Here is a 23,992-nt window from a genome sequence, read left to right as displayed (position 1 = left end):
TGGAAATAAGGAATCTGGAAGAAAATAAATCAACCCTGAGATCCTTTTGGAAAAGAAAAAATAACACATAGAAATAAATAAAGCCACTTTACATCAAGATAAAAATGAAAGCAATTATTTTATATTGTGTTTTTATAATTAGAGCGGCTTAGAAATGGAGGTAACTATTATAATGCACTAAAGTTAATTTTACTGTAAAAGCCTTTGAGCAATGTATATTTTAGACATAATAAACTGTCAACCTCACTTGCATCCTTTAAGGAAAAAAATCTTATTTATCTTTATTATCAGAAATGAGTTCCATTCTTTCAAAACTGATTGCTAAACTTTTAGTCAAAGACCAGCAGCTGAAAAAAAGTCAGTTAAAAATCAAGTGCAGCATTGTTTTTTCAAACGAGTTTACCTACCATATATATAATTACAAAAAGTCGTGCTACGGGGTATCTTCGGAGAAAAATTCCCAGACGGATGCTGTGACGGCGGGGGGGGGAAAGAGAGTTACACTCAAGACGGATCCGCCTGCGTAGCATCTGCCATGCTTTTCAGCATCTTACTCACTTAAACTACTTATGTTGCCACCACAAAATGAGACTTTTAAATAGTAGGCTGTAAAACAACTACTTGAAATAACCATATAGAAGAGTCACAGTAGTGAACAAATACTCCTGTCATCATTTGGGGCTTGGCTGCTAGACTCCCGCATGAGCTCTTCTTTCCTCAGCTACGACTGCAGGAGGCGGACCTGGTCCCCTTTCTATATCACTTTCCTCTTAGGAACCAAATTTCTCCATGAAACTCAATGAGTTTTTAAAATAGAGTTTATTATTGAAGGAAGAGAAATGGTCAGGGTTAATCATTTTCAATAAAATATAGGCACTGGCAGACCCCTTAAAACTACCTCCTGACAGTGAAATATCGTGAAATAAGGTAGATGGTCACTTTAAATATCAGCTCTGCCTGATGGGACTCTCAATGACTGAAACCACTGGAAAAAGCTATAAAAAGCAGCTGGTCTATCAGTCATCGTGACTGGCATGGCTTACCTAAACTGGTCAATTGAACTAGCAGCTTTGCGGACTTTTCCATACATTCCTGCCAGATTAGTTTCTGCGTCATTAAAAAGAACAGGAACATTTCGCAGACGTGTGCCTGTTTAAATAAGAAAACAATGAATTAACGTACAGACACCAAAATGAACAAAATTATAGCTGAATATACATTATATTACATGTGGAAGAAATTCTTAAGACTTACTTTCTAATCATTACACCGAAAGACGATAAAATCATAAAAAAAATTAATTTGATTATATAAAATGTTTAAACTTCCATATCCAAAAAAATCAAAATGTAAAAGCTAGGAAAATTACTTCCCCATGAAATTAGCAAAAATTAAAGTTTATAAATAGCAAGTGTTGCCAGTGGTCAATAGTAATGGGCACTTAATTCCTGTGCTAAGAGTGAGGCCGGATATTCTTTCTACAAAGCCGATGTGCCCCAAATTTATACCTGCAGCCCGGAGCACTCCCAACCCCAGACTTATCTAACTTCCTGTTTCATCTCCATCTGGATGTCTAACAGACTTCTCAAACTTAGCATGCACCAAACCACGTCTCTGATTTCCTGCCCCTGCCATCAACCTACTCGTCCTGCAGTTTCCCCCAACTCAGTACATGACAACTCCATCCTTTCATCTGCTCAGGCCAAAAATCTGACTCCTTTCTGAATCTGCCAGCAAATGCTGTCGGCTCACCTTTAAGATAAACCCCCACCACTCCCACTCTGAACCGCCACTATCTCTCACATGGATTAATACAATGGCTCCTCCTTGGTCCCCTGCCTCCAGTCTTAGCTTTCTGCAGTCTATTCAGGACACGGCAGCCAGAGGTAGCTTGTTAAAATGCAGGTCGCATCAGTCACTCCTCTCAAGACCCTTCAATTGCTTCCTCCTTCATGCAGAGGAAAAGTTTCACACAGGCCTAAACAGCCTCCTCAAAGTTCTCTGAACTCACCTTACACTACCCACCCCCTCCCTCAGTCTACCCAGGTGCACTGGCCTCCTTGCAGTTCCTGCAACATGCTGGCAATACTCCTGCCTCAGTGCCTTTGCACCTGCTCTTCTTTCCGCCTGGAACACTTTTCCTATAGATTTCCTCAGAGTCTACTGTCTTACCTACTTTGAGACTTTTATAAAGTGCCATCTTTTCAATGAGGTCTTCCTGGACCACTCTAAGTTACAATTCCAACCCCACGCTTAGCACCCTGAGTTTCCCTTCTCTGCTTAATTTTCTTCTGCAGCATATACCACCATCTCACATAGTTCATATACTGCCTGTCTCCTCCACCTGGATTCCTCCCCCATACCAGGAGGTAAGACCCATAGGGCAGAGATTTTGGTCTCTTGTTGGTCACTGTATCTCTAATGCCTGGAACAGTACCTGATACTAAGCAGGCACTTAATAATTATTTGCCGATTTTGGCAACAAAAATAAAAAGCCTTCAAATATGTGTATTATCTATTGACCTAGCAATTCCATTTCCAATCATTTATTCTAAGAAAATAAAGGAAATGTACAGAGGATATTTTCCTCAGAACTGCTTGTACTAGGGAAAAAACTGGCAACAATCTAAACCCCAACCATAAGGAATTGATTAAACAAATTATAGCATTTCCACATGATAGATTTCTATGAATATATATTGTATAAATTTTGAAAAAAGTTAAATCGATGAAACAGGTACTACAAACATATATAGAAAAAAAGTCTGAAAGGATATTCTAAGAACAAATCTGTTTAGGCTATACTAAAACCTTTAACATTCTTTTTGATTACATATTTTGGGAATCTATAGTTTTCTCTATTAAAATTATAGAGCACGGATATACTTATTTGACTATTAGCTTTAATAATCATAATTATGGATTGGAAGATTATTAAAAGCAAATCTTGGTTTAAGATTCCTGCAAGTCTCTCGCTACTGAGTGTCCTACATGTTTCAATTCGACTATTAGTCTTTGGGCCTCTTTTCTCCAAGTTCCATAGTTGTGAGGGATGTTAATCAGTTCATAGTCCAATTTACTAACGATATCAAACAGCACATGGCCAGGGCCTCGTATCAGGAGAAAAATGGGTGCTTCATTGGATGAAACTTCAAATAAAAATGGTCTTTCCTTAACTTCTCAACACCGTGTTTGGATTAGCCAGGTTGGAAATTAAGGCAACAAGCGTTCTTTTGAGATTCCTTTTTTTTTTTTTACCTTCGCCATTGTCAACTCCAGACATATTAATAGAAGACCCGTTACTACCACTCCCAGTGGCAGATTTCATCTGCTGCTCGAGGCGCTCCAGCTGGAAGACCAGAGAGTTCTTTTCTGTGCTGAGACTCTCCAGCATGGTCTGCTTCTGGATGAGAGCCTCTGTCAACTGATGGAGTCGACTTTCTAACTCGGACTGACTGCTATTGCTTAAGGTTTTATTGGTAAGCTGAAAGGCAAAATGTTCATAAAATTATTACATAAAACCAGTCATATGACATAGAAACCACATCAGTACCTTCCCACAGGTAAACTGTGGCACTGACTGTTTTCTCAGAACTACAATGATTCTTCTATTGTTTACAGAAGTAATTTTTAAACTGTATCAGTGGATCATGACATCAGTTTGGTGGGTCACAATCTGCAAGTAAAAAAAAATATAACAACAGAATGGGATATTATCAGAGTGCGCGACACACAGCACGTGAGTATTATTTTGTGAAACTTGTTTTAGTTTTGCTTGTTGTGTGAGTACTGAGACATGACGTCAGCTTTATTTCTTACTGTAACATCATGGTCAAAAATATCTGAAAGCCCTGATCCACAGGACACAGTTGAAACTTTTCAACCTGGATTCAAAACCCTCCATAATGCAACAGTTGCAGTGCGGTGCACAGACCACTACCTGAGGTTTTCATCTCTGCTGTGCAATTTCCCAGCTATCTGGCTTTGGACAAATTGCTACACCTCTGAATCTGTTTCCTCACGTAGTAAGTGAGGCTAACAGTGCCTGTTGCGCAGAGTATTTAGGGATATTAAATGAGAATTCTCCCAGTAGGGTTTGGCTGACAATTGGTTCTTAGTAACTTTCATTTCAGTTTCCTTTGTTCTCATCTGTCACCACTTCCCCCACTCATACTCAGCCTCTGCTCTGCTCTCTAGTTTCCTTGTTTAGAAAACTTGGTCCTCTTATCTAGGCTCTACCTGCCTTCGAAGCCTCTTCCCTTCTCAACTACTCCAGCCCAAGCTGCCCTCAGCCTTCTTTCAGACTCCCACTGTCTATCTGGGAATGTATCAGTCACTTCAGCAACGCTGTTTAATAGGAGTCAATTTTGCCTCCTTGTCAACGAAACTGCAAGTCAGCTCTGTGAGGGCAAATATCACTGTCTGCATCAATATGATTTTGAAAAGAGGATACTAGATCGACCTAAGTTTAAAATCCCAGCTCTGCCATTCCCTAGCTACAACCTAGGGCAAACTACAAATCTGATCCTCAGTTTCCCTCCTCATAGAATGGGATGCCTAAAAGAGGTAATATATAAAATATTTAACACAGTATCTAACACCGCATGGTATTTAATAAAAATTAGCTTCCTTCCTTCTGAATCCCTTAAAGCACAAATTAAACACAGGGCTAGGTCCATAACAAATAACTATCAAATGGAATTATACTGAGTATAAACTAAGGTTTACTTACTATTAAAAAGGAATGCTCAATTTTAAGGTTAAACTGTGATCCCCTAATAAACTTACTTAATACTCAATTTTTAGTTGACGTAAAATTTATATACAAGTGACATACCCAGATCTTAAGCATACGATGAGTTTTGACAAAAGTATAAATAACTGTGTAACCGAAATCTCCTGGAGTGACTGGCTACAAGATACTTCTATAAAAAGCAAGCCACAGAAAATAGCAAAGACAGACTCTAATGGCATTAGATGAAAATTCTATGGTATCAGGATGAAAATAACATCTCACTGCCACGACAACAGAACTCAAGTGAAAATATGGAAAAAACGGTCTTACTGTGTTCTTTTTAAAAATGCAGCTTCACAATGGCATCTTTTCTCAAGTTGTGACTGATGCATACCTGATTCCTGAGTTTTTGAATTTCTTCTTCTCGATCTTTAATTCTGCTTTGCAATGTATTTTTTGTTCGATACAGATCTTCTTCTATGTAGCGGAATTCCTACAAAGTGAGGCACAAGTTAAAACAGAATTTCTTATTCCATCCCCAGTACCTAAAACAGTGCCAGACACACAGTAGGCACTCAATCGATGTGTGCTGAATACCGAATGAATAAACGAACAGACTTGGATGGGTCTGATGAAACGTTAATACCTCAGCACGGTGTATCAATTTGTATATAAATATCCAAGCACAAGTCTTTATGTGGTCATATGTTTTCATTTTTCTTGGGTAGATACGTGGAATAGAACTACTGGATCATATGATAAGTCTAACTTAAAGGAAGAAAACCTGCAAATGGTTTTCTGAATTGTTTTCAAAATACCTGTACCATTTTGCATTCCCACAGCAGTAATAAGAGCATGAGAGAGAAAAAAAAGAAATACCTCCAGATTCACTATAAACTACACTAAAGCACTGTTAGTTTATACAACAGATACGATCAGTTGGAGTCAGGCTGGAATTTAAGAACAAAGCACATCCCAGGGAAGAAAGAGTAATTCATTAGCTAAGTACCTTCAAAAGCATTATGCAGCAGAGATATAGTCGATACTATAAAAACTTCGTACGGTGACAGATGGTAACTAGACTTATGGGGATCATATCGTAACGTATATAAATATCAAATCACTATGATGTACACTTAAAACTAATAGGATGTTACATATAAATTATACATCAATTTAAAAAAAGCATTATGCTTAACTGTACTGACAAAGTAAGTAAAGGGAGCTGTACGAAGATGTAAACCTCATTTCACAGATTGAAAAAATTGAGATGAGTGAGAAAGAGAAAATGAGGAAGGAAATTAGGGTAGAAAAATCTCAATTACAGGTTTGCCTAATTTCCTAAGCTCTAGGCTAGCACAAAATTTAAGGCTGAAATTACTTAAGTTGATAAGGAGCACTACAGGACATTTAATCCCAAGATTAAGCACTTCACATCTGGAACATCTGATTACTAAACAAATAGCCTGTAGCTACATTCAGCTCCATTTTCCTCTACTTTCATTTTTAAGAGGGCACTGGAAGTTAATGTGGTTAAAACCATCTGCCCTAATAAAATGAAAATATCTCACTAACCATCAAGAACATCAAATTTTTGTCTTTTAATATATAACAGTTCCTTGAAAAAATTAAAATGCAATTTCTGAAAGGACAGCTAATCCTATAATTAAATTAAGACAGCCTAGGATGTACCCTGCAGGTTGCTAGTCAGTGAATTTTTCTCTTTCTGTACAGGTAACAGATTTAAGTGCTACTTTCACAATAAAAATAAACATTACTCTGAGAACAGAACCAGTTTCAGAAATGATAAATCCTAATAAAAAAATACATAAATATAAATATGCAAAGCTAGAATAGTTTTCTCTTCGGTAAAATGAATAGTGATTTTATGAAAACGAAATAAGATAATGCAAACTAAGTGCCTATAACATTGTCACTACCTATAGAGGTTATTTATAGATGTTATTAATATTAGAATATTAGAATCTCGTTCTGAGAATGTGGCTGTAAACATGTTTAACTGTGTTAATATCAAAACTATTACATAAGTATATTAAAGTAAAATAATTTGGCTTGGGGAGCAGACATTTGTCAGGTGTAAAATGAAATATAATCTTAAACATGATTTGTAAGCACAGTCTGTATAAGCACTTTTTCTCAAACAGAAAAAGCAGTCTAATATATGGCACTGATGTTTTATTTATATTTCTTTTTTTTTGAAGGTGGGAGAGTTATTTTTTAATTTATCAAAACATGAATGTAAGCACCTTATTTTAACAAAAGCATGACTTAATTTATATTTCTATTAACTAATATTTACTGTTGTTCCTAAAAGTACAAACGTAATAAAATATGTAAATTGACTGATGTTTTTACGTTTTCTAATATATATATATACACTCTCACAAGAAGATATAATAAAATACAAATAGGGTAGTAGAAGGAACTCTGGGAAAGGCATCCCGGGTTCTAATCTAGTCTCTCATGAGTTGTGTGATATCAGGCAAGTCTCATAACCATTTCTCTATTTTTCATCTGTTAAAACAAACAAATAAGGAGTGTGGGACAGTAGGAAGGTAGGAGAGACACGAGCCCTGTCTACCACTAACTCTCTGAGCCCATCCCATAAGAACGCCAGCAGGTTGCTTTACTGGGAAGTCTCCTCGCGTGACAGCTAGCAGAGTCTTCTTAAGTGATCATCAACCTGGAATCCTTACCTGTTTCTGTCGGTCCAATTCTGCCTCTAGTTCTTGTTTAGAAGCTTTATGTGCAGCTATTTGGTCTTGCAGATCTTGTAACTGTTCTCTTGCTGATTCTGCTTCACTAACCTGTTGAGCCTCCATATCCTAAAAAAAAAAAAACCTTACTTGTGAAAGCAACATAAAAAAAAGCTGTTCAGTTCTGCATTTACTGGGAAGTCATTACGCACTGTGAACTGGGCGCAGCAGGAGGGACAAAGATGACCGTGATCTCAGCCTAAAAGGAGCACATAAACTGACACTGTGGCAAATGGCGAGAGGAATGGCAGGGTACCTTAGCTGCTGCAGCACAGAATCATCTGGTTTAATGAGTATGCGGAGACAGTGGCCCGCTGGGAGATGCACATCTGTATTCGAAAGCTAAGAATTTCAAAAGGCACTGAAATATAATGTCAAAAAGGGCTTCACTACAATTGCAGGTTATAATTAGCTTTTGTGTGTGTGTGCACAAGTAACCAATAAATAGTAAAAATATAACATTTCTCTCATATCAACAGAGGTTAGCAAATTATTTTTTTTAGCTTTGTTACTACTGTTTTTTATCTCCCCATATTTCTTACTCTAACTTCTTCTTTTGGTGCCACTATTCTCAATTTTTCAAACTCAAAAAGCACCTTCTGGATTTCTAGTAAAACCTACCCGTGGCAAAGAACACAGCTTTAGGTCTCTGTATTTCCCCATACGGGTTAAACATAAGTCCATTCATCTAGCACTGCATGAGATTAAAACTGGCATTTTATTTTGCTCTTTACCTTTTGGTACATTCTGTTTTATACTCATCTTCATTCGCATATTGTTTGAAAAAATTGACAGATGAATGATATTCCCAGATAATCAAAGTGTAATATTCTATATTCACGCAACTTTTGTGGATTTAGAGGAAAACAGAAATAATTATTCCCCCCCACTGAGTTTTCAGGGTTAGTAGCAGGTAGATCAGTCTCTGTCATCAGGTTGACTAAATCACATAAAACACTGAGAGGCAGGAAGTATTCGCAGTGGTCAAGAACACATGTTCTGGAACCAGAGAGACTAAGGATCTAATACTAGCTCTGCCACTTTACTAGTCACGAGAAGTTACTTTCCTTCTCCATGCCTACGTTTCTTTCAACTGTAAAATGAGATTATACCATCTCTCTTACAGGCTTATGGTGAAGATTAAATGAAAGGATGTACACCGAGAGCACAGTGGAGTGCGTGGCATGCAAGCGCTCAGTAAATGATAGCTATTATAATGATTAACAATTCTCCCATTTTGCTAGATCCAATACTATAATCTTTATATTTCGTAAACTTCTTGAGAAAGGGTAGGAAAACGGGTCAATGTCATTAATAATGCTGGGGTAAGGATATTAAATAAAACACATTTTTCATAATCTCTCCCAAAGGACATGTATGAATAAGCCAAGGTCTGAATAAGATTAGTATCTACTCTAAATCCGTGGGAGTGAATTCTTTGGAATTCAAAAACTATTTACAGTAAAAAAAATCCTACAAAGATTACAGCCTTTACCACTCTTCTACTTGACCAGGGAGAAAAAAAATACAGAAATAACAGCAGCTACTGTTTACTGAGGGCCCATTTATACATACCCCTTATCCTCAGGAGAACCCTTACTGATCTGTATTTTACCAATGAGAAAACTAAGCCTCAGCGAAATAAACTGCCTTGTGCAAGGTAATACACCTATCAAGTGCCAGAGATGGGATCAATATCCAGATTGACATTCGAACCTAAGCTCTAGGCAAGCCGGCCTAGTCTCACAACTTCCATTCTTTCCTCTGTAGTTTATGGACATCTTACAAACCAGAAACTTGCTGGGTTAATGCACGGATGAATATTCTTTACAAAATGTTTTTTTTTAAAGAAGGCTTGTTACTCTGTACTTTATCTTCTCTAATCCTCAGAGACACTTCCTATATTTATGTCAAAGACTCTATGTTTAATCTAAATTAATGGCCCAATTTACTCTAGATTAAATATAGTAATTAGAAATAAACAAAAAATTATAATGCATGAAACTATAATTAAAAGACCATCCCGGAGCCCATTTTAATACCAGAAAACATCCCAGTTATACAGACAAGCCCAACTCTAATTTGTTTCTAACCACTAGACTATAAGATCCATAAGGATGAAGATTCGGTCTGGTTCCCTGTTATAACTCCAAGCCTAGAAGATGCTTAGTATATGGCAGGCACTTGGTAGACATTTGCTGAATCAATGAATCTGGTTACCATGTTTGTTATTCTCTAACTTTACAGTCAATCAATGGACAAGAAACCTACTGCTTTAGATTCATTTCTATATGGTGACTATTATCCCAGCAGAAGGTTCACATGTTATTTCACTAATACCCCTCCTCCAAAATACAGAATCCAGCACCTCTTAAATTGCTAATAGCTGGAGGTAAATGGCTGTCTCTGAAGTGAACCGTAATGAATCTTACCTGTAATTCAGACCTCAGCTGATGAATCTGACCCATTAGCTTCTGTATTTCTTCCCTTTGCATCTCCTTTTCATGCCGAAGTTCTTCTAGCTCCATGCTATTAGCAGTACTACTGTCTAGGCTTTCAAAACCAGATCCTTCCTTTAAGCTGTTAATCAATTTTTCTTTAGACTATTAAAAAAAAAAAAAGGAAAAGAAATATCTTTAAGCAAAGCAGACAGTAGCTTGTATATTGAATATCATCTACCCTGCACCAAATAAATCACTAGGGAACTATTCCAATTATATTCTCCATCAAAGAAAGCCCATGGACTGGTAAACCCACTGGGATAACAATGCAACAGGGCCTTGCTGTACGACCATGAAAACTTACTAATAAGATTTTTCTTATATTTTCTTCTCATCCTTTCTCATGCTTATTTTTCCCATCGCATTCCACTCAAATACTTATAGAGCACCTATGATGGCTTTGGCACTGTGGTAAGTGTCCTGTGTAATAAAGATAATGCCTCTCAGTCCGGAGAGTACCCTCTGCCTTATAAACTAAAGAGGAAGTTACAAGTATCCAGCAGAGGGCAGCAAACACAAGTCAAGAGAGGGATATGGTGCGATCGCTTGCAGAGTGTTCTGAGGAGGAAAAACCACTTCTGGGGAAGAGAAGGTGTAACTTGAAAGATAGCATTAGTGCTAACACAAATGACCAAAAAGTAGACAAGGAAGTGATATGACCAGAGATGCATTTCAGGAGGATTAATCTGGCAGTGGTATAAAGCAGGTGTCCACAAACTCTGGTCAATCTGCCAGATCTGGCCTGTGGCCTGTTTCTGTACGGCCTGCAAGCTAAGAATGGGTTTTACATTTTTAAAGAATTGTTTAAAAAAACAAAAACAAAAAACACATGATGGACACCACATACTGCCCGCAAAGCCTACAGTATGCAGTATTTGGTCCTTTACAGAAAGAGTTTGCCGACCCCTCGTATAAAGGATGCATTGGAAGAAGAGATTTGATGTGGGAAGACGAGTTTAAAAAGTACTATAATTGTAGGTCGGTAATAAGGACCATCAGCCCTTTTACCTTAAACATAAATATTTAAAGTCACTCTCCATAAAAAAATAGTGCTTCCTTTCTACGTGGTAGAATTATGGGTGACTTCTTCAAACTTTTCTGTATTTTTCAAATTTTCTATAATAAACATGACCTAGATAGACAGACAGTTGATTGAGAGTGACAGACATCTCCGAGTGGCTAATGCTGAGACCCCACTGCTGAGCTTCAGGCCTGTTTCTGATTGCCTTCTGGAAATTTTCACCTCAATATCACGTCAATTTTGAAAACTTACTCTAACCCATCATAATCTCCATCAACCCTCACCTGCTCTTTCCTGTTTTCCCTTTGCAGTACCGGCAACAATATTCATATATTCTAACCAGAAACCAGGAGTCATCCTACATTCTATCTGCCATGTTCCCTCTTCCTCTAGTTAAATTTCCAAGTCTCACATATCCTACTCTGACATTTCTCTTAGCTATCCCCTATTTGCCATCCTTACTGCCACAAACTTAGATCAAGTCCTCATATTTCTTACCATTATTTTTGATACTTGCCTCTTTACCATCTACAGCTCACCATCCCAGCCCTCATCCCTCTGATGTATTCAACAACTTACTGAGTACGTACTAAGGGCTAGGCTCAGTCCTGGGGCTACAACAATAAACAAGGCAGACATCCAACTTTCCCCTGACCTCCTCATCACTGCCATAGTTCTTAGACTCAAATCTGATCACGCTGCTCAAATTCTCAAACATTCCCCACCCCCTACCATTACCTATAAGAGGAAATTAAAATTCCTCTGCATGGTATGCAAGGCCCTCCATGATCTGGCTTCTGCCTGTCGTTGAGTTTTTATCTCCCATCTCTAACACTTTATGCTCCAGCAGTAAGGAACTAGCTGTGGTCCACTAACTATGCCATGTTGCCCCAGGTCCCTTGCGCTCTGGCATAGGCTGTTCTTTCTGAAATCTCCTCCTTACCACAAGTCTTCCTACTCATCCTTCAAATTCCTCATTATACAGCATTTCCAGTGATCTCCGACATCCCCAGGCAGATTTTAAGGGCTTAGTGCATCAATAACTTCATTATATAATTACCGCAGTGTCTTTCCATTAAACTGAACACGTTTAAGAAAGAAGACATATCTTTTGAGCTTTGTATATCCTCAGCACTTATCATAGCACCTAGTGAATAGTTAGGTGTTCAATTAAGTACCTTTTAAATGAATCACCAAATTAGAAGTGATACAACAAAAAGAATTAGAAGAGTATGGAGGTGATGGATATATTTCATGAATGTGGAATCAAAAAGGTGTTTATAACCAATAGGAGGTGAGGGCTAAAGGAAAAAGGTGGAGTCAAAATGACACTGTGGTTAAGCTCTACTGCCTGGGAGGATGGCAATAATATTTACCGAAATAGGAGAATGAAGAAGCTGGTGTGGAGGTTGAGACATTCCATGTAAAGAAGCATGGCAGGCATTTAGAAACTGGGGTCAGAAGTTAGGGTTCCAGACATGCTGAAATCACATCAAGGTAACAGAAGCAGAGTGAGTATATGATAATGCAAAGTAAGAAAGAATTAAAAAGCTTGAATGTGAGAGGTCTCTTCCTCTGGAGACTGGGAAGAGGGCTGAGCAGAGACAGAGACGGCAGTTAAGAGAGGACAAAGAGTGCTAAGGCAGTGTGGGTGGCGACAGAAGGCAAGAGTCTCAGGAGGGGAGGGGAGTTAACACGTGTCGAAATGCTCTACCAAAATCGAAGCGGGTGGAAACTAAGAAAAGGGCAGAAAATACATGTTCAGGTCATTAAAGACTTTTGAGAAGGCAATTCTGAAATGTGGTGGGGACAGAAATTACATAACGGAGTTAACAGTTCTCAAATGAAGAGAGCATATGTGCAGTAATTCTGATTAATCTGACGTTGAAAGAAAGAAGGAAAGGAAATGGATCAAAGTGGTCAAAAGAGACAAAAGTGTTGTTTTTTAACCCAGGCAGACTTCCCAGATCCAGTCTTCGTTCTTCCAGGAAGCAAGCATGTGCTCTTGAGTAAGCTGAGCCAGAAGAGGGCAGCAGAGAGAAAGACACAGAGGGAGAGGACAGACTTGCGGGGAATGGGCTTAAATGAGGTGGGGGGAGATGGAATCAAAGCACAGGCAGAAAAACCACCCGAGATAAAAAATGAAAGGACACTTTTTCCCTGACATGAGAGGCAAAGGAAAGAGAAGGTGAAAACTACATTAGTTGGCTGCAGTCTTTTTTCGTAAAGAAGAAGGTAAAGTCACCTTAGATCTAAGGGAGGGAGGAAAAAGCTGGATGAGGCCTAGGCCAGTTCTAAAAAATTCAATAGAAGATCAACCAGGAAGAATAAAACGATTATTTAATAACAAACATTAATATTCTCATAGTGATTAAGGTGATAAGTTGAAGATCTGAACTAGGTAGCAGTAGAATGAATTTTAAATAAAATAAAAAAGGGGTAGAAACGAGACATTTCATCCTTTTTATAATATTTCTGCGTAAGGCATGTGAAGTGAGCTACCCTAGTTAATAAATGCGGACAAATAATCTCACATATCTACACAAAGTCTCCCAGTGTCTCCCAGTTAACTGGCACAGCTTAACATTCAAACATATACATGCGTACCTGGAGTATTCTAGTAGCCTTTTGCTTGTAGTCAATTAATTCCTGCTTAGAGGATTCCACATTGGACTTATACATCTTGACTTGCTGCTGCAGCTCATCAACTTTTTTCTTCTCATCCGAGTATTTTCTTTCTGCCAGAGTAACTGTTTCTGCCAAATTCTGACGTTCCACTTCCATTTTATTAAGGCGTGCAGCAAACTCACTCTGTGACAAATTTTATCACACTTATGTCATTTTACTTTGAGATGTTGCAACCATCCATTCAGATATCTTACAGGATTTATTAACTCAGCCCAACACAGAATAGGCAGGTAAAAATATTCTTCTTTTGTTAGGAACTGGAGAATAGCAAATCTAAGGCTGTGGTTCCCACACATGACAATGCATGAAATTCAATTAGAAAGTCTGTTAAAAATAGAGCCACACAAGGCCTTCCCCAGGCTTACTGAATTGGAATTTCCAAGACTGGACTCAAAAATCTGTTTTTTAAGGAATTTCCCAGGTGAATCTGTTATCTTGAATACCAGATCTGATCTGATACTAGCTGATCAATGAAAAGCAGAAAGTGTATTAGAAAACAAATGGAAGACATAAGTAAACAGCTTTATCTTTTCTAAGAGCATGGCTAACGTTTTTCCTTTATTTCGAATTTTCTGATAAGCTATTCGAAGTAATTGTTTAGCTTAAGAAACTTTTAAAGCACACTCTAAAAAACACAGGGCCTGCCACTTACTAGCCTATCAAGTTCTGAGATTTACATTTTACCTTTATTCTCAAAAGCCCCTTCACCAAAAAAAAATCAAAAGGTAAGGCAGAAGTTGGAAAGCATTTACAGTTACATGCCAATAACTAAAGGCCATAAACCCTGGATCAAATATTAACTCCTGTTCTGAAGAAAAGGAGCTAGAGGACTACTGCTAATGTGTACTGAGCATGCGAAATGTGTCTAATGCAACTGGGAATGGAATTTTAAGTTCATTCATTTTCATTAAAGTTACACATAAAATCTAATAATTCAATTAACAATACATTTCTTGGTATAATTGCCATACCATAAAGTTCATCCTTTTAAGGTGTACAAGTTAGTGTTTTTTTCGTATATTCACAGAGTTGTGCAACCATCACCATTATCTAATTCCAGAATATCTTCACTCCAAAAAGAAATCTACCCATTCCTCCCTCCCTCCCAGCCCCTGGCAACCGTTATTCTACTTTCCTTCTCTATAGATTCGCCTGTTTTGGACATTTCATATAAATGGAATCGTACATGCGGTGGCCTTTTGTGTCTGCCTTCCTTTACTTAGCATGTTTTAAAGGTTCATCCATATTATAGCATGAATCAATACTTCATTCCTTTTTATGGCTGAATAATATCTCCTTATGTGGATATACCACCTTTTGTTTACCCACTCAGCAAGTGATAAACATATGTATTGTTTCCAGTTTGGGGCTATTATGAATAATGCTGCTTTGAATATTTGTGTACAAGTCTTTGTGTGAACATATATTTTCAATTCTCTTGGATATGTATATACCTAGGAGTAGAACTGCTCGGTTATACGGTACCTCTATGTTTAACTTTTTGAGAAACTATTATTGGAAAACTTCTGAGTATGTTTAGAACAACTTGAGCATGTGAATTTATTTTTTCACCTGTAAATTTTATGAAATTTAAATACAGATCAAATTTTCAGAAGAAAGTTAATGACCAAATTAAGTATAAAATACACCATATTTTAAAGAATCAGTATATAAAAAATAATGTAACTATCTCACTAATAAATTTTAATATTAACTACATGTTGAGATGATAGCTCTTTGGATATACTGTGTTAAATGTATCAATAAAAATTTTTAAAAATCCACATTAGCTGATATTTACTCTTTTCATCTGTTTAAAAGACAGCCAGAACCAGTGGTTCTAAACCCTGGCTGCCCATTAGATATAGCTGTGAATCTTGTAAGACCAAAACAGCAACACCTATGCCATCCCTCAATGGGATAAGACTCTGCAAGTGGAGATCGGGCATCAAAAAGTATGCAAAGCTACATGGGTGATGCTAATGTGTAGACAGGGTTGAGAATCACTGAACTAGATATAAAAATTTATTTATGAGTAGAACTCTAAATATGTGCAATTTTCTCTTGAAATAAATGAATCAGATTAAACTGGAATCAGAAAGAATAAATAAGATACCCCAAAGCAGCATTTAATCAGATAATGGTAATGTCGGTTGCACAACAAAATTAATTGAAAGACATCTATCTCCAATGAATACTAACTACTTTAATTGTATTTCAATACTAAAATTAAATAAGTTTAACAAGGATCAAGCTAAATTTTCAAAGATTAGGTTTCTGTCACAAAAACAGAAATCTGAAATGCACTGCAGAATTTTATTACAGAGTGAACATGTTAATGAAACAGCACTTAAGGTCGTTCTTCCTCGTCCGAATAACAAAAGCACTTGGCTCTCTCCCAGTCTAACCTGCATTTGTTTATAGCTCTCCTGCTCTCTCTTCAGAGTGGCATCTGCTTCATGTAGTCGCTCTTGAAGAGTCTGCAGAGCTTGATTCTGCAGGCTACTACCTTCGCTGTGATCCTGCATTATTCTAAACGAAAATACATGACTTGAAATAACTCATTTTCACAGAGTACAAGTGATAAGGTAGAATAACTGTTAGAGCATTGGCTTTTTAGCACAGAAAAGATGGTTTGACTCAAACATTTTTTAAGAAATCTTTTTCTTCTTGTCATGAAATGTCATCTACATTTTTAGGGATCCAAATATAAGCACACGCCACATAGCATTATATGCTGAAAGATTAATGACACTATGCTCTTCGAAATTTTTAAATTCAGAATTTACTAACAAGGCATCTCAAGATTCAAATAATAAATCCATTTTTAATCACACACATTTCCAACATTACCAAAAGCTAAATTTTCATAAGGTAGTATATACACTACGGTGTTTATCACTACTTGTACTGGAAAAAGAAAATCATCCTAGCTGATTTTCCCCTTATTAACAGAATTAGCTACCGTGACTTTTCACTCTGAATGGCTTCCAAAGCTTCTGTGCGAGTACTCAGTAGCTGGTCAGCTTCCTGTAGTCTCACTTTCAGTACGGCCAGCTGGGAATCCTTTGCGGCCACCGCTTCAGTCAGGTCATCTACTTGAGCTCGAAGTTCTCGAGTTATGCGATCACTCTTTGAATGGTCAACATTCCACTTTTCAATTCCTGCTCTCGCTTTGTTTAATTCTAAAAAAAAAAAAAAAAAGACAAAATTTTCTATTCAAGCAAACAGATTTTTTCAGAGCTCACACAAATCCTTTGAATCCCTTTAGTACTTTATTTCTTGCCAAAATCAGGAACTTACAAATATCTTCAATTTCTTTTGCTCCAAACGGGACACTCATGTTTCAAGGCCAACATTTGACATTCGCATCTATATAACAGTTAATAGGCTGAAAAGGGGCATGACCTAGCTGTTCTCCAGTTTTTTTTTGGGCGGGGGGGATATATAAAACATTTGAAAGCCAAAACCAGTAGATAGCAGAAAGTTCGCAATGCTAAAATGGTTAGTGGATTTATAGGGTTCTGCTAGAGGCAAGAAAGAATGCGAAATCCAAAGCAAGGGTAGATAATGTCCACCCCAGTGAGACCGAAACAAATAGAAACAAAACCAACACAAGACAGAACCTGTTTCTTTCAATTACTGGGGCAAAAAGATGTTATTCTTTTAACCTAGAAACTGGTGCAGAAAGAGCAATAAAGTACAGATGTCCATACCTTCATATGTCATCTGCAATTGCATTTTGCCAGCAAAAAACATTTTTTTAATATTGAAAGACACTGTACAGGGTCTCAGGAAAAGCTCCATCTCTGTGTCTAGATTAGTCTGGGTAAAGTGAAACTTCTTTTTCTAAAGTCTAACAGGTCTTGAACTGTCTCCCTATTGCACTCTTCTGGGCCTCTATCCATATCCTGGAAAAACTTTTCAGGTCCCCACACTCCTTTCTAATCACCCTAGGAACCAAACTTTTCATGGTCCCCACACGCCTTTCTAATCACCCCAAGAACCAAGACAGATTTCTCCTCTTTCATTTTCTTCTCAGCCACACTTAATAATTACACTAACATATTCCCCCAGTCATGGTATTATTGACTTTTTAATTACTCATTTCTGAGAAATCTGAGGCTTTGTACTCTAGGGCCACTGCCTTGCACAATTCCAGAGAGTAGTATCCAAACGAAAGTCCCTGTTCGTTTGATGTCCCCTGCAGCAAGCTACATTGTGCCCTTGCCTACTCATGTCCACTACTCTGTCGAATCCCGCTTTTGGTTCATGAACAGTTCCCCTAGATGATTCAGAATAAACCAATCAACTGAACCAGATGATTACTAATGTTCTGTTCTTCTCAGTTCTTAAATTTCATAGTTCCTAAAGAGTAATCAAACAAGCTGATGTTCTGTGTTGGGTTGGTGGGAGCATGATTGGTCCCATTTCTAAATCTGGGCCATGTATTTCTATGAAAACAGTATTTACAAGCCTCATCTAATATATTTCTAATAGCTTAGATGTAGTCAAGGTTTTAGTTTATTTTTGAAATGTTAAATTCCTAATTCTGGACGATGTGAACAGGGCTCTACCTTCTTGAGTTTCCTTGGCTCTCTGAAGTAATGAGGCCATTTCTTGATTTAAAGACTGAACTTCATTCCTCAGCAGTTGATTTTCCAGTCGAAGATTAGACAGTTCATGGGATTTGCTGTCATCAGTAGGAACTGGGTTGCGATCAGCGTAGGAAGCATTGGATGATCCATTTTCCTTTGAAGAATCTTCTTGGACTTCATGGCCAGAGTCTGAATTATTAGAGGCTTCTGTTAAAAAGCGACACATTTCTGTTACATTGGAACACTCACTACAATGACATTAGTAGCTTACTTTGGTAGAATGCGTTTGGGCTCAAGTTGACTGCTAAAGCTAAAATGCCATAAAAAATAAAATTTCTTAATAGACTTCCCTCTGATGAAAGTTCATTCTCATACATGGAAGCTACAGAGCTTTAAGGATCCTCAGTCTGGATACACTGAATGGTAATGGCACAAGAACACAGTTGAAGAAAGGGTAAAATCAGAGATAGTTTAAGTGGTTTGACTTAAGTAAACAGGGTCTTGGTCTCCCTTTCATCTCTAAATTGTTTTTGAAAAAAAGAGAGAAGTCTCAACATTGAAAATATTAGAAAGGCAAAAAAGAACAGCTATTATGAGTTTTAAGGCAAGGAGAGTATTACAGGTCAGAGCATTCATTATAAACCAAACCAGAATCTAAAATGCCTTACCCAAAGAGAGAGACTCAAGAATTCAGATGCATTTCATTTTTAAGTATAAAGCAAATGCACTTTTTACTGACTTTAAAAAAAGCTGTGCTAAAAAATGAACTATGTTTCAATGATAAAATGGACTAAAACAATAATTGTATGGGCAAAAGGCTTTGTACTTTACAAAGGAAGATAAACAATTAATAATCATATGAAAAAGTTCTCAAAAGTTATACCATGTTAATGAGTTAGAAAACTCAATTTGTAAAGATGCTGATTCTCACCTACCTGTTCATATAGAAGCAACAGACTCCCAATAAAAAGATGAATAGAATTATTGTAAAATGTTGGCAAGCAAATTCTAAAATGCATATGGATGTACAAAAGTCCAAGAATAGCCAATGCATTCTTGAAGAAGGACAAGGTGGTACAAGTTGCTTTGAGATATTAAGACATATTATAAAATACATTAAGACAGTGTGGCACTGGCACCAAGATGGACAAATAAACCAATGAAAAAGAATTAAATGTCCAGAAATAGAGCAATGTGTAGATGGATACTTGACATATGACAGATGTGGTATTGCAGACAGGGGAAATATTTTTCATAAATGATGCCAGAATAACTGATTTCCATATGGGAGAAAATGGAATTAGATGCTTACTTCACATTATTCATCTAACTATGAAAGGCAAAACTATAAAATCTTTATAAGATGATATAGGAAACTATCTTTATAACCTTAGGGTAGGGAAATATTTTCTAAGACACAAAGACACAAACCATAAAGAAAAGACTGATAAATTCATCTATATTAAGAACTCTATTCATTGAGAAACCATACAGAGAGCGGGGAGAAAACAAAGTAAAACTAGAGGAGGATGAGAAAAAACTACCATCTATAATATATAAAGAATATCTATGAATTGATGAGGAAAAAGATAAATGATCCACTGGGGGAAAATGATCAAAAGACTTGAATAGGCACTTCCCAGAAGATGAAACCCAAATAGTCAAATATTTGAAGATGTTCAACCTCATTTAGTAATGAGAGAAGTAAAAGATGACATTTTCACACCTGATTAGTAAAACATAAAAAGTTACCTCGAAAATATCAAATTTTGGTGAGAATGCAGAGCAAAAGGAAGTGTTAACCACAACTGGTGAAGTACGAATTGATATAACTTCTTGAGAAAACTTTGGCATTTGTTACTAGAGTAGCTGAACATTGTCACGACCTACAATTTGGCAATTCCATTTCCAGGGATCCCAGAGCTTCTCAACCTAGGGTGATTTTGCCCTCCAAGGTACATTTGGCATGTATGAAGACACTTTTGGTTGTCATAACTGGGGGTGCTACAGGCATCCAATGGATTAAGAGGCCAGGGATGCTGCTGAACATCCAACACAGGACAGTCTTCCACAACAAAGAATTTTTAAGCCCAAATGTCAACAGTCCCAAGATTGAGAGACCCTGCCCTAGCCCATTTCCCATTTGCCCCAAGAATATTCGCTGGCAGGTCAAATTACCTGAAAACTTGGCAATTAGTTACTTTCCCCTTTATGCTTCCACACCCCTCTTAGCTTTACTTCTGGGGGATGCAGGAAAAAAACAACAACACATAAAACTGACAATCAAGAATATATGTGAAGTATAGCCAGCCTCCTGTCGTTTTTATAATCTCAATGACAAAAAGAAATGAATTGAGATAGTCTCAAATCTAAAATTATTTGTTTTCTTTCAGATTTCAAAATTGCCTGTGTCTTAAAATATCATAGGAAATCATTTCAGATGTAATTTCTCAGATGTTGGGGTGGGCAGTTACCCTACAGACGACATGCAGAGGTCCCTACTGTAACTGTATATTGACTAATAGTATTCCATGCTGTCTCCCTTGTTTACGCCACACATTTCAGAGTTACCAGCTGGAACAGGTAACAAAACAGAGGATGAGAAAAACTACCAGAACGTATTAAGCTACGATGACACATCCAATTTGTTTAACTCTAAAAGCAACAAAGGACTGATTAGCTACCATGGCTTTGGCTCCCAGAAGGACTTTCTTCAGTGGTTCTGATGGTAGTTACAGTGGTGTTCATAGTACTGACACTTGCTGTTCGAGAACTCTGAAGGGCATGTGTCTTGCCTCTTTCTTTTTTGACTTCTACCCTCCCAGTAGGCTCCTTCTGTGAACTATTAAGAAAATCAAACAGCAGCTCATCATCAGGTTCTGACTTTTTTCTCCGAACAAACTGGGATGAAGGCCTAGGAACAGATGCGTTTTCAACAGGATGGGAGGCCTCCACTGATGTCTTAGGTCCTGCTTTCACATTTGCAGTGCCAGCTAAGATGGTAGCTTTTTGATTTCTAATGTTATCAGCTGCTGAGGAAATATAATTATCTTTGGGTCCAGTCTGATAAGTCAGATCGGTATTTTGCTGGTGAAGTTCAGGATAGTCATTATTTCTGCTATATATGATGTTGCTGGTGTTCTCTTTCCTACTGAGAGCTGTTGCGGCCCCCTGGTCGACTCGGTTTAACAGATCTTCTGCTTTTCCAGCAAGGTCAGCAAACCAAGACATGATGGTAGCAGAATAATCCTATTGGTGAACCTGTAAAAAGGACATAAAGTGATCAGTGTGGCATAACAGCAGAGCATAAGAGTTAAGACTAGGCTTTGGAATCCGATAGTCTGGGTTGAATGCCTAACCCTGCCTCTTACTAGCTCTGTAACCTTGAACAAATTACTTAACTGCAACTAAGTAACTTTATCTAGAAAATGAGGAAATAAGTGTACTTACATTATAGGACGGTTTTAAGATGAAATAACGTGTAAAAACACTTTGCAAAATGCCTGGCACACAGCAGGCACTCATTTTAGTAGTTGCTATTACCATAATTACAACTACCATTATTGTTATTTCTCCTATTTCAGCAAAAGACAAATGTTAATGTAGCAAAAGCATCCAAATAGCAAATAATCAAATATGGCAAAACTTGAGCACAGCCAAATAAAAAACAATAATTCCCTGAAGTTTAAGGTGCTAAAACCTGAAGAAACTTCTGATTAATACAAACTCTATCTTCATGTTAAAATGGAGCACTATTATGGATAATTTAGGTGTGCACACAATCTAAAGTACCTCTTCAATAAGTTAAATATTCACTATCTACTATGTGCATGTTAAGCTAAATTCAGAAAAAAAAAAATAAGATTGCATAGCCATTCATTTGATACATATTTGAGTGCTTATGGCCTGCCACAATGAACCAGAATAATGATGAATTAATCCTTATGATAAAAAAAAGTACTGTATGAAAAAGTTAATAAACATTTCCTGAATGTGCACATTGTTCCTTTTGCCTGGAATACTCTTTTATGGTTAACTCTTGTTCTTAATCTCCACTTGAATGCCATCTGCTCTCCAAAGTTCTCTTTCTACCTAAATTAAGTTTTATCATTCTGTTTCACACACTATTCTTTTCCCTCACAGCCTCATTTTATATTTTGTAAATTTTTTTTCTGTCTCTCCCTATTAGGGCGGAGGCGGGGGTGAGTAGATGGATAAAGGCCCTGTCTGTTTTGCTCACCAATGAATTCCCAGCATTTAGCACACAGTAGGCACCCACAAATATACTGAATGTTAGATGCTGTGCATTCTTTATCACAATTTCACAAACAAATTATGCAGTAAGTAGCAATATAAATATTCCTGTTCCACAAATGGAGAAAAGGTTTAGAAAGATCCCAGAGTTTAAATGGCAGCTCAGATACTCAAATCTAAGTCAGCCAAACCCGCTTTTTAATCCCTGCCTTTCTCATCTAGCCTCTCTGTATCTGAAGAACCTCAAGAAAACTCACTCTCTAAACCTGTTTCTCACAAAATGAGACTACTACCTGCCTGTGTATTTCAGTGTTTATGTGAAATCAAATGAAAACGGAGAGCTGAGATGCTCTGTAACATAAAACTCCCTACAGATGTAATGTATTGTTCTCAAGTAAATTATCTCTCCTAATAAAGCAATCAAAACACACATTAATTTTTTACATGGAGCCTCTCACTTTAAAGTTAACAGGTCTTTAAAACAGAAGCCCGTGGCTTAAGAATGAGCACCCGATTAAAAACACGAGGATGGGCCGTGGGCATCTGCCCCATTGGCAAACATCTCGATTGGACTTCAGAGGTACAAAGCCCTCAAATAATTCTCCAGGCATTGCCCTAGGAAATGGCTCACGCGGAGGTGGGGAGAGTCACCCTCTCGGTGACAGTGCGTGGGGTGGCGGTGGCAGGGCCTGCTGGAAGGCCAGGTGTCAACGCAGAGGAAGGGAGGCTGGTGGCAGGGAGTGTCAGTCTGTGGATCCAGGAAGACGAGCGCAGTTACCCACTTCGCTCCCCGCCTACCTTCTCGAGCCTCCGGAGGGGGGAGATGAGCCAAACCAGCCCGGGGGTGCGGGGAAAGAAGGAAAGGGCAGGGCACCTAACCAAGACGGCCGAGGCCCAGGGGGCTCTCCCGCCCCTTCCTCAGCCCCCTGCCCCCACCAGGGCGCAGAGACTAGAGTCTCCGCCGAGGGGACGCAGTCAGGCCGTTAACGCCCCAAGCAGACCCGTCCTGCCCACTGGGCCCTCGCCGCCGCCTCACCTGAAGACTCGGGAGCGGCTGCACCGCGGCCTCGACGACCTCCTGGGCCGCCCCCTCGGCAGGGGCCCCGGAGAGGGCAGAGGCAGAGCAAACCTGGTCCCGTCCCTGCCACGGCCCTGCCACTCTTCCGGGAGACGTGGAAGGGCAGCGAGGACCCCAAAACAGAGTGGCTCCCGAGCTGCCTGAGCGGCCGGCAGTCGAGGGCTGCCACCTGGAGGTTACTCAGGCGGTGGCGCCGGCGGCCGCGGGCCCTCGCTCCTGGCCACGCCCTCTTTCCGCCCGCGGCGAGACGGGGCGGGGCAGGCCCTGCGTGTGACGTAACTCGCCTCCCACTGACGAAAGCCTGCACGCGGCCGCCACAACATTGGAGGCCACGCCCACT

At 38.4% G+C, this 23,992-nt stretch overlaps 1 protein-coding gene across 1 annotated transcript in view; it reads right to left on the bottom strand.

Annotated features, from left to right (window-relative positions):
• Positions 1-23,833, bottom strand: part of GOLGA5 (golgin A5) — a 25,479-nt gene extending 1,646 nt beyond the window's left edge. Inside the window, exons 1-12 of the mRNA XM_006925540.2 lie at positions 23,611-23,833; positions 21,005-21,581; positions 18,300-18,527; positions 16,688-16,907; positions 16,131-16,254; positions 13,642-13,845; positions 9,945-10,115; positions 7,453-7,581; positions 5,130-5,228; positions 3,259-3,484; positions 1,044-1,149; positions 408-471 (exon numbers count right to left, since the gene is read on the bottom strand). Coding sequence (XP_006925602.1) covers positions 408-471; positions 1,044-1,149; positions 3,259-3,484; positions 5,130-5,228; positions 7,453-7,581; positions 9,945-10,115; positions 13,642-13,845; positions 16,131-16,254; positions 16,688-16,907; positions 18,300-18,527; positions 21,005-21,551 — 2,118 coding nt within the window. The 5' untranslated portion in view covers positions 21,552-21,581; positions 23,611-23,833. The remainder of the gene's footprint in view (positions 1-407; positions 472-1,043; positions 1,150-3,258; positions 3,485-5,129; positions 5,229-7,452; positions 7,582-9,944; positions 10,116-13,641; positions 13,846-16,130; positions 16,255-16,687; positions 16,908-18,299; positions 18,528-21,004; positions 21,582-23,610) is intronic.
• Positions 23,834-23,992: the final 159 nt, after the last annotated feature.

This window comes from Pteropus alecto, unplaced genomic scaffold, assembly GCF_000325575.1.
Source record: "Pteropus alecto unplaced genomic scaffold, ASM32557v1 scaffold8, whole genome shotgun sequence".
Taxonomy (NCBI): domain Eukaryota; kingdom Metazoa; phylum Chordata; class Mammalia; order Chiroptera; family Pteropodidae; genus Pteropus; species Pteropus alecto.
This window is presented reverse-complemented; position numbering and strand designations above follow the sequence as displayed.